Source organism: Eublepharis macularius, chromosome 9 (genome assembly GCF_028583425.1).
Source record: "Eublepharis macularius isolate TG4126 chromosome 9, MPM_Emac_v1.0, whole genome shotgun sequence".
In the NCBI taxonomy this organism is placed as follows: Eukaryota; Metazoa; Chordata; class Lepidosauria; order Squamata; family Eublepharidae; genus Eublepharis; species Eublepharis macularius.
Window position 1 is genome coordinate 19,991,612 of NC_072798.1, and position 11,488 is coordinate 20,003,099.

The 11,488-nt window shown below is 43.2% G+C and overlaps 1 protein-coding gene across 2 annotated transcripts in view; it reads left to right on the top strand.

The window, feature by feature from the left end:
- MICAL3 (microtubule associated monooxygenase, calponin and LIM domain containing 3) overlaps positions 1 to 8,945 on the top strand; it is a 231,435-nt gene extending 222,490 nt beyond the window's left edge. For both annotated transcript variants that reach the window (XM_054987717.1, XM_054987716.1), the window contains one exon: positions 1,785 to 8,945. In XM_054987717.1, the coding sequence (XP_054843692.1) occupies positions 1,785 to 1,969 (185 nt within the window). In that variant the 3' untranslated portion in view covers positions 1,970 to 8,945. The remainder of the gene's footprint in view (positions 1 to 1,784) is intronic.
- The last annotated feature ends 2,543 nt before the right edge of the window (positions 8,946 to 11,488 follow it).

Below are 11,488 nucleotides of genomic sequence, written 5' to 3' on the forward strand. Positions count from 1 at the left end.
TGTGGAAGCCTGTTTTCCATGAACTTCCACAAACTGGTCTTCCAGTTCATTTGGTTCGTGTAAAAGCCCAATACCCCTTTCCTTGCCACTGCGAAGCGGCACGGAAAAGGACATTTAAACCCTGGATCAGCTGTTTGTCAAGGACTTCCTCAACAAGCAACTGATCCAAGCTGGAGGGGGGTGAAATGCCTCTTTCTCTGCCGCTGCAAAGCAGCACAGAAAGGGGCTTTTAACCCCCAATCAGCTGCTTGTTGGGGATCTCCCGACATGGAAAAAGGTATTTAAACCCCACGAACCACGAACTGGTTCGCAAACGGGCAAGTTCATAAAAATTCGTGGTTCCTGGTTCGCGAAATAGGATGAACCATGAACCACACAGTTCGTTTTTTTCCCGGTTTGTGCTCACCTCTAGTCTAGACTACATGAGAGGGTATTTTCCTGATTGCATGCTCCTCCATTTTTCACAAAACAGCCCCTGCACATGGAAAGTGAGCATGTCAGTGGGAGGCGATATAGACTAGCATCCTCTTGATATAAAATAAATATCCACCAGTGGATATTTATTTTACTATGCAGACGGCCTGATTGATTGGACCAGCAGAAAACAGAACATCATAGCTTTGTCTTCGGCAGAAGCAGAACGTATATCGGCAGCCAACACGTGTAGCGAATTGGGATGGATTTTCCATCTGTTGAAGGATTTGGGTATTAATGAACCAACACCTATAGTGATGTTCGAGAATAATCAAGCCTGTATCACAGTATGTAAAGGCAAAAGTGCGAAGGCTAGGAGTAGATCAATTGGACTGAAATGTCAATTTGTGAAAGACTTGTATCAGAGGGGACTAATTGAAATCGAATATTGCCCCACCAATGAAATGGTAGCAAAATTTTGACAGAGCCATTGATGACAGAGAAATTTGTATACTTTCTTGATATGTTAAATATGACAGATCCCAATACTGAGAAAAATGATTTACTGTGTTGTTTGAATGTTAGATTTTGAGAAGGGGTGTTGGGAGTTGGCAAGATCTAAATTCTTATAGGGTTAACACATTTGTTTTGATCCTGAGAGACCTAACCTGGAAGTATAACCTGGCTTAGAATCAATCCTGTTTAAAAACCGTAAAAGGGTTAATTACCAGCAAGCAGGTAGAGACGCCATTCGCAGGTGCAGATGTAAACGTGCAGCTTCGCTACTGTAGAACTTCGTTTCTTATCTAATAGCTAGCTACTTGTATGTATAATTTCAGTTGTATGTTGACCTATCTAATTTTGCAGTTATAGATAAAGACTATTATTTTTCCAACAAACGGCTCCTCTTTCCATGCCTCTTCCTTTTATCCCACAACTTTCCTGACTGCATGCTCCTCCGTTTTTCACAAAACAGCCCCTGCCCATGGAAAGCGAGCATGTCAGTGGGATGCGATATAGACTAGCATCGTCTTGATGTTCTTGTTTTCTTTGTGTAAAGAAAACAAGGGATCATTCTATCACCAATGTTCTGAAGAGGTACAGTCCACACACAGGCTTCAGGAGCTCAGTCTCAATATTCACATTCTTTTATTTATCTATGAAACAAGGGTCATGTGTCCCAGAGTTCATGTTTCCTAGAAACGAAAAAGGACTGTTTTAAGCTTGTACTAGCAGCGGTCCTATGTGCCATGTTGTACAGAAGCCTAGATGTGCTCTTCTCTTTTCAGTAGTAAGCCACGGCACACCTGATCAAACTGAGCTAAACCTTTGGATGCCTTCAGTTCCACCCATCTTCTCTTTCTCTCTAGATCACCTAAAGACAGACGAAGAACTGTCTGAGGAGAAAAGGATCCTGAATGAAATGCTGGAAGTGGTGGAGCAGAGAGACTCTCTAGTGGCCCTCCTTGAGGAGCAGAGACTCCGAGAGAGAGAGGAAGACAAAGATCTGGAGGCTGTCATGCTGTCCAAGGGATTCAACTTGAACTGGTCCTGAGTTCGCACCGCACCCTGCTGCTGATCGGTGCCGTCCAGTTGGTATATGCCAAGTTGGCTGGAGCTGTCTGGATGGTGGGGACTGTTTGGCGTGGAAACCCTGTGGGGGAGGTCCTTTCAGCATCTGGCTGCCAGAGCCAGAAGTTTCCCCCCTCCCCATTCAAGGGGCTGGTTCTAAAGATGCTGAGTCCTGTGTGAAGTCTGCAAACCCACGTCTAAGGTGGGCGGCCTGAGGTTGCGTGCCTTCCTCGAGGACCTGTGCAAGAGGCCATCGAGTAGTGGGTTTTTTCATTTGTTTGTTTTGCAGTTTCTGAGAAACACTTACAAACCTTATTGGAAGGAAGTGGGGAAAAAATTGGACTGTAGCTTGACCTTTTTCACATTTTGGCCTCACTTGTCCTCTCTGTATTTTAATACAAAGGAGAGAAATGAATACTCTCTTTTGAATGGATCGATGACATCCCTACAGCCGCTCTTAGAAATGCAAATCCTTTGATCAAGTGAATTCCACCAGTCCCAGAGCACGAAATGTTGTAGGTGCAAATATTCTCCCCATCAAAGAAGCCTGAAGATGCCATTAATTTGCGTGGGCATGGAAGAACCCCAGACACAGAGAGGACTGGAATCTTGGAAGGCTGGTTTTAGCTTGAGACACGAGGTCCTTTCTACATATGTCACAAGCCCGGGCAGACTTCCTCTCTCCCTGCAGCCACTTACCAGTCACCACAGCCCTGAGAGGGGATCAAGGAGCAAGACGTCCCTTCTCACCCCTGCAGTGTTCTGCACGGAAAGGGGCTGTGTCTGCTATCCATTGAAACACTAGCAAAAGAAGAAAAAGAAGAACTACTATTAAGAGTTCTTCGTTGTGAACATTTTGACACTGGAAAGTGCTGATTATGAAAATAGGTTCCTTATTAAGCATTTTGTGGGAGCTGTTTCAGAGCACCCTTCTTAATGCTCAAGAGCAGACCAGACTATTCAGTGGGATGTTTTTTATAGTTTTTTTTTTTTTTTGCACATCGGAAATGAAGCAAAAGACCTGCCCCCGGCCCTTTAGTCACTTTAGGACCCTTTAATGTTCATTAACTTATTTTTTTTATACTTGAAAGAAGATTTGCATTTGTACATTTTAAGCAAGCGATGAGCGAGTGATGGGATATGTGTGCCTGCTATGCATCCCCAACCTGTTTTGTTTGTTTGTGGTTTCTTACCTTTTCCTGAGTCTATTTATTAGAGTTGTTCTGAATGGTGTTTCTGTTACGTACTATATTTGGCCGTAGAGAGGAGATGCTTTTAAGTTCCAGGGTGTTGATTCTGTTTCTGGACTTGCCCTTGCACTATATTGAAGGCCACAGGCCCTTACTAATGCAGGATTTCCAAAACCAGGCAGATTCCTTGATGAATCTTCCACATGTAGAGCAGAGATTGTCGATGGCAGGGTTTCCCCCCTGCATTCATTCCCCCTATTCTGCTTCCTGAATAGATAGCAAAGCTTATTTTAACTACTGCTGTAAGTTTTGTAACAAAAACAAACCATTATGGAGGCACGGCCACTCTCTCCTCCCCACTGCCGCCAATCGAAAGAGTGAACCACATCAGCATCTTACAACTTGTCTCCGAGTGCAGGATTAGCACAAGCCCCGCTAGTTTTCTTCCAACTCTGCCCCTTTTGGGATGTGGAAGGAGCAGTAGGGGTCCTCACCTAACACAGTAGCGAGTAGGTACATAACAAAGAATAAACTCTTTTATCTGTCACCAGCTGAAAGGTTCCATAAGCACACAAAGCCCGTTGTCGTATCTTGCATGGTGCTGACCTGCAGCTTCCAAACTCTATCCTTAATTATATTTTCTTTTTAAGTGAACCCGGAGTTAGTTTTGAAACAATGTTTATTTTTATGCCCCGGGGATATCCAGCGTGCTGTTCAGCCAAGGGTGCTGATAGCACACTTCGTGGGGAGGGAATGTCAGTCTCTGAAGTTAAATGTTTTATCCCTCTTGGCTGCCAGGTTTAGAACAGGAGCAGCAATCCTGTGCCATAATGTGCAGAAGAGAGAATCGCAGCATGCTGTTTCCTGTAGCGCTGTGCTGCGGCAGGAGAAAATGCTCCTGCTGAAACTCTTTTCAAGGGGTAAGAGACTGTCCTATACTTACTCTGCTTCAGAGGTTGCCACTACCTAGTTTGGGTGAGACAGAGCCACGGGGGCTTCCTCATTGGTGTCTGCTGCGGGTGCCTTTGAAAGGGGGCTGCTTTCGCTAAGCTTTTGTTTTTCCCAGTTGAGGCCTTTGTTCCTATGGAAGGCCTTAGTGTTTGGCCTTTATGGCACTTAGCCCTACTCTCTATGGTGTATGGTGATTGCAAGCTGGAGAGGAATGGCAATAAATGTCTCCAGGAAATGGTACATGTTCCTTCAGAAACATGTCCTCACTTTCAGCCATCGTGGAGCCATGAGACTGACTGACCCTGTTCAAGAAGCGAGGAGCTAGATTTCTGCAAGGCAGCCCCCAAGGAAATCCCTGTAAATGGTTCTGCCATTTTCCCCGCTGCTTCAAGGCTGTGGTGGGGAAAAGTTAAGCTTGTCGGTGAATGGCAAATGGCTCCTACAGCTTCTCTTTCAGAAAGCTGGTCAAAAAGAGAGCATGTCTGAGACAGTTTAAAAGAAAACGTATTGAGTATGTGAGTGGTCACATAGAACATCTGCACCTTTTACATCACAGTGCAGTAGAAACCTGTCTATGGGCCAGAAAGGCCTTTGGCACTTTACAGCCTGCTTGCAAATGGTAGGCCTTGCAGCATTTGTCTAAGTTTCAGGACAGGGGAGGGGAGTGAATGTGCGTAAGCACCAAGAGCCCTCTCTTAAGTAGATCTGTTTCAGCGTTGTATGCAGGAACCTTTCAGATCTGTATGCAGAATGTAAAAGGACTGCCAAAGAGGGAGGTGGGGCCTTTTCTCCTCATTTTTGGAAGTGCAAAATGGCCATATGTTTAAAGGTAAAAAAGAAAAAAAAAGGCAAGAGGTGTTTCAAATGTTAGGGAGTATTGTTTCCTTGCTTCATTTTTTTTTTTTAAAAAAGAGAGCCTTGGTGCAAACTAATGAAGGTGCCCCAGCTAACTGCTGATACTTGGTATTTGCATATTAAAGAAAATTTGCTTCTCTCAAAGCTTTGCTTCCTTTGAACAGAACGCAGTAGGAATGCGAGAAAATGATGCTTTGTATTTTTTAAAATGTTTTTAATGTTACAAACAAGTGATAAAAGACAAACTAAATCTAAGCTGTTTCATTTCTTTTTAAAATAGTGCTTGAAATTGAAATTTTTTTGTTTTCAGGAAGGAAAACAAACTCCAAACTCCTGAGAGTTTCTAAAATCAGAATGTTAATTCCGCTCCTGTAATTAATATGGTGAATTTAATCCACGTGGAAGTAGTTTGTCCTGCACAAACTCTTTTGCAAAAAAAAGGAGATACAGAGAGAGAGATTAGTGCAACAGCACGGCTACGTAGTCCATGTTAATTTTAATAAGGCGAGTGACAGAGGATGTGTCCAGTATGTCTCTCAAGCGCTGTGGCTGTTCTGTAGACAGTATCTCTTCATTCAAGCAACAAGCTACTTAGGAAGCATAGCTTGTCTCTTATCTTTTTGTTTTAATTCAGTCACAAAACAAAAGCCCTTCAAGGGTTTCCCAAGTGTCCCTTAATGTCTTTCCCTCCTCCGTAAAGGCACAGTCCAGTGTAGCATTCAGCCCGCTTGGTCAAAGCTGCTCTTCGGACAGAATCTCAGCATTTTTGCAGAATGTCAAAGGCAGAATGAGTGGGGCCGTGAGATTAAATAAGTCACCTCTCTCTGCAAGAGCGGCACTTTGCCCCAGCCATGTAAACACCTGCTTTCAGGCCTAGCCTCTTATATTTCAGTATGTTTCCCTGGAATCTGGCTAATGAGAGGGTTTGTTGGACTGTCTGCTGCAATATTCAAGGTTTCAAATTCCAGCCCAGCTCTTCAAAATCTATGCACGTACATTTTTGTAGCTGCCCTGTCTATTGCTGAGATCTTTTGAACCACTCAGATCTCCTTTATTTATCCTGTTTTCCAGTTGTCAATCCAAATTTAATTTATAAACCAGAGTTTTTGAGGCTAGGTATTATAAACATGAACCATAAAATGTAGTTTGACCTGTAGAGTCAATTTGTCGCCCCAACAGGTTACAGATAGGATTTTTCTTGCCCCCATCATACTCAATACATGACAATACTGCTGTTGATTTTAACTCAACAGTTGGATCCTGCCAATTCCTTCCACGCGTATGAGAGAAGGCAGTTTCTGCTTGTTCAGGCCTTTTGTGGCTGATCTCCATTTTCCCCTGCATGCTGTTCCCGGAGGGCCTTATGCCCCCAAGAGCAGCATTTGGGGTAGCATTTTAATTGCAGCAGCAGGAGAGAGTCAAAGAAGTTAAACTCTGCTGTCTGAAATCCTTTAGCCCATGGAGATTCTCAGCGGGAGCTCAGCACTAATGCTGAATATGGCATCTTCGGTTATCCTCAGCCACTTCACTCAGAGAAAACTGGAATTTCAGAGTTTCCTGGTCTCCTGGAAGGGGAGGGGAGCTATCCCCCAAAGCAAATACAGTCTTTTGATTGACATTTTGGGAATTGATCCCTGGAAATGGACTGCCTCCTGCAAAACTGATAAGACCACTGGTGTGGGGAGGGCGGACTATAAATTGAATAAATTAAATTCCCATTCATTAGCTTATTTCTGAAGAAGAGCAATAAAATATTGAATTAGGATGTAGCATGCCCTAGAAATTTCTCATATCTCAATGAGGGGAGGTTATTGAATTCTTCTGTTGTGTTTGATGATAAGGTACAAATGGAAGAAATACATCTAAGCAATCTTGCTGGTGTTATACATGGTATACGCATCTTACTTTAGATCCTTCTCAAATTTTGTGAAATTGAAGCCCTGTATTAGAAAATTTTCCACTTCTTTCTCCACCAAGAAATCAGAAAATGCTGTGTGTGGTCGGGGGGTATAAAACGTTTTAAAGTGCTTATCCACTTCCATATGAAAATGCTGAAGCTTGAAACACCAAGGAGTCCCTTGATGGTAGGGGGAAAACTAGCTATAGAAAAGCACTGGAATATGAGTACAGAACATTTTCTACCAGAGTTGACTTTTGAGTACCTGGGAACTAGGCAGAAATATATTCCACAGGCAAAATGCATATCAAATGTGCTCTTTCATCAAGTGGGATTTGTGTGCTTCTGAGTTATTCTAGGGTGTTTGGAGGAGGAGGTTCTCCTGAGATTGATGAACCAATGCCTGTTACCATTTAGGAAGAAAAGGAAAATATGGCCTCAGTCATAGCATCTTCCACACCACTGTAGCCCTGCCGAAAGAGGCTGTATGTTGGAGATGAAAGCTTTCTTTTGTCTAGGATGGAGCTAGCATTCCACAGCTTTATTTTCTGTTATGTGGAACAAAGAAAGGGGGGGCAGCCTTCTTTCCAAGACTAATAACAATGTGGGGAGGCTGGTTTCATTAAGCAAAGCCATATAAATTAAACCCACAGTCCTGATTTGGATTGGGGTTTGCACAGCCATTATTTGAGAGCTCTAACTAACAGAGCAAGAATTTCTCATCATCATGCTGAGGCAAGGTAAAGATTACGTTCATAGGTAATTGTAGACTTTTTCTGCTATGTTCAGTTCAGTGAGGATATTAAAAAAAACCATTATGTCATCCTGTAAACTAACAGAAATCTGGCTTGCGTTTTTTTGCATCTTCTTGTGTTCTGTAACAGTGCAGGAAAAGGTCAGTTCTCCAATTCAGTATAAATAGTCACGTTTCTGTCCCAGGTTGCTCATGCTCTGTTGTGCAACAAGACAAAGGCCTGCCTCTGCCAGAAAAGCAGAAAGGAGAACATGTTTCATCTCTAACATCACAGCTCTGTTTCAACCCTTGCAATTTTAGCTTAAGTCCCAGTTAGGAACTACATCTCCATGTACCAAATATAGAGACAGGATAGATATTTCTAGCTCGAATGCTGGATTTTATGGCAGCGGAAACACAAATAGCCCCACTGTTGTAATGTTTCCTGTAATACTTTGTGGCCACACTGTGCTCCCACTTGGAGTCTTGTTTCGTTTTTAAGTGCAGTGTCTGGCCCTCTTAGGACATGGTGCTAATGCAAAAGTGTAACAACAAGCACACTTGTTGCTTCCTCTGTGGGTTTTTAATCTTTTCTTTTTTAAAAAAATACCAGAATGTTTCACAGCATCCGCAGTTATGTCTACTGTTGCGTTATCTACTCGTGTTAACTTTTTAGACCAAAAAAAAAAATGTGGCCACCCTCCCTCAAATGCTCCCTTCATTTGCGTTTAAGAAAACAAATTTAACCAGATTGTTTACATTTGGACTTGGAGAGGAAAGTGTGTATGTGTATGTGTGTTCGAAACTTTTTTTGGCAATAAAGAATTTCATGAAGCAGATGGTTGATATTAAGAGGTAGGGAAGAATCTCTCTCTATGCATGCCGTATGTAGAAACTCCCAAGAATTTCTGCCTTCTGGGGCACAGTTAATGGAATTTCATAGTTGAGCAGATGAGAATGTCACTAAAGCAACAGGTTGGGGTAACGTTATGTTCTGATGGCATTTCAGTTATTTAATTTTTTTATGTGTGTGTGTGTGTGTGTGTGTATATATGTATGTATATGTGTATATATATATATGAAAACCAGTCCCAGTGAAGGGATTTAATGTGGTACCTTCCCCTTGGGACAGGTGGGAACTCTGATATTCAGACTGTTTTATAGTTGGTGTGTGTGCAGTGTAACAGGAAACTGTGTTACTGTACTTTTTTCATGTCTAATCCTCCCCCCCCCAGAGCCCTTTTTACTCCCCCACTTCGTTGCATTTCATTCTGTATTTCTTATGCACATTTCATTGATGGTGTTGAGATTTTAGCACCCCGGGTCGCCAACTTAAAAAAAAAATAAAATCATTAATTTTTTTTTTCTTATGTTGCTGGGTGATTGTTTTGTTCTTTGCAGCCATACTGCTACTTCGGGAGTCAGAAAATTATTTTTTAATTCCTATGTGTCACTGGTTCACTACAGAACAAACTGCTTACCTACACACAAGCATTAGTACAGCCTCTCCATTTGGACTGGGCTGTGCTTCCAGTTTGATAGAACAGCGCTCCTGCCTCCTTCACATAGGTTTGGTTAATATTTGTAATACTCTCTTTAACAGAGTATCTGAAGAAGTGAGCTGTGGCTCACGAAAGCTCATGCCCTACCACAGCTTTTGTTAGTCTTATAGGTGCTACTGGACTCCTGCTCTTTTCTACTGCTACAGACACTCTAATATGGCTACCCATCTTCTGTTTAACAAAACTTTGTACTATGGGCCCATATTCCAAACAATGGCCTACTGTGCTGTTTACCTAAGCCAGTTGTATCATCATGCTAATTCTTTTTTAAAAAATTAAGATTTATTTAAATACAACAACAGAAAAGAGACTGAAAAGGAACAAAAACATACCAAACAAGTGGGGGCCCCACAACAACTTGCCCGGCCCCCATATTCTCTCCCCCTTTTCTTACTCCTTTCCTTTTCACCCTCTGTCTGCCCCCCTGTCTTCATCTTTCCCTCTCCCCTCTGGCAGCCTCTCCCCTATGGTCCATTTACATGGCGCTGGCTGAGCTAGGCCCAGTTGCATGGACTTGCAGAGAGTGCTTACCCCTTCCTCACAGTATTTTCTCTTTCCCTCCTCCCTGGCAGCCTCTGTATTCTCACCTTTCCCTAAATGCTTCTCTTATTCAAAGCCACTAAACAACTTACCTTTAATCTGCTCCCCCCATTTTCATCTATATTTACTAATTTACTTCATCTTCAAGTACTTGAAGGGCTGTCATATAGAAGATGATGCGGTGTTGTTTTCTGCTGCCCCAGAAGGTCGGACCAGAACCAACAGGTTGAAATTAAATCAAAAGAGTTTTCGGCTAAAGAACTTCCTAACAGAGCGGTCCCTCAGAGCCGAACTACACGATACGATTGACACATGAACAACACGCGAACGGACTTACACGTGTCTCCCTGTTGCATTCCTGTATACTCACCAGTGTCACCAGACTGTGCTTGATCCCGTGTCTGTGTTGGCATGGGTTTCTTCTGCGCTCCTCCAAGACGCAGGAATGGTATCCCATCATGCACTGCCAGTTTGCGCATGCTTAAATAGTCCCCTGTAACTTCCCCCTCTGCCCTATTGCTTTTCTGTGCGGGAAGAGGGAAACAGAAGCAAAACAGAATCACCACTCTGCAACGGCGACTCAATAATATGGTCAGTGGACACTTGCCAACGTAAACCGCTTTTTTGCTGACATGGTCACAGATCAGAGCCACGGACACGAGTTCATCGGGGGTAAAAGAGACATGGGAAGGTGAGGAAAAAACCTGAATCTGGCCACTCTCATAGACTCATGTAATTTATCTCGTCTAGTTCTACTCTCAGTGGAACAGGCTTCCTTGGGAGGTGGTGGGCTCTCCTCCTTTGGAGGTTTTATGCAGAGGCTAGATGGCCATTTGACAGCAATGCTGATTCTGTGAACTAGGTAGATCACGAGAGGGAGGGCATGAAGGGTTACATCAGTGCTTAGATCTCGTGGCCCCTTCTTACATGCCCAGGATAAGGTTGATTGCCACCTTGGGGTTGGGTAGCAATTTTCCCCAGGCCAGTTTGACTATGGATCCTGATGTTTTGCCATCTTCTGGGCATGGAGCAGGGGGTCACTGAGGGTGTGGGGAGGGGAGGTAGTTGTGAATTTCTTGTATTGTGCAGGGGGTTGGACTAGATGACCCCAGAGATCTCTTCCAACCCTGTGATTCTATAATAAGGACCCAAAGCAGAATATGTCATTCTCCTTGACTGCATATTATTATCACAACAACCGTGAGACATAGGTTAGGCTAAGAGTGTGTGACTGGATGAAAGTCGCCCAGTGAGCTTCCACAGCAGAGTGATAATTTGAACCTGGCTCTCTCAGATCCTACTCTGAAACTCTAACCACTACACTGCACTGGCTTTTGTGGGGAGGAGGACTGCTGTTGAAGAGCAGCAAGCAGACATGACTATGTAAGTCATGTGGTCTCAAGTTGCCTGATGGTTGCTTCTGGGCCTGGCCCCAATGAGTCCTCCCTCAATGCCAAAACAGCCCCCCTCCTACTTTTTACTGACAGAAACCAAGCCTGGAATACTGGCTAAACTGTTACTGTTGCCTATCAACAGTCACTGAGGGCATCTAGTTAAAGCTATAGGTGCTCCTTTTATCATTTTGGGGTTCTTTTAACCCCCAATTTATTTTCTTTTAGGTTTCAGATTTTTCTGCAAACCTAGGGCATTTTTATGATGTGTAGGAAGATCTGTTTTGTCCGTTCATGGCTCAAATCTCCAGATTTAAGTATGCACAGATCAGAGCCACTTGGCTATTAGTATATAAGATAAATACATTGCCAAAGAATTTACC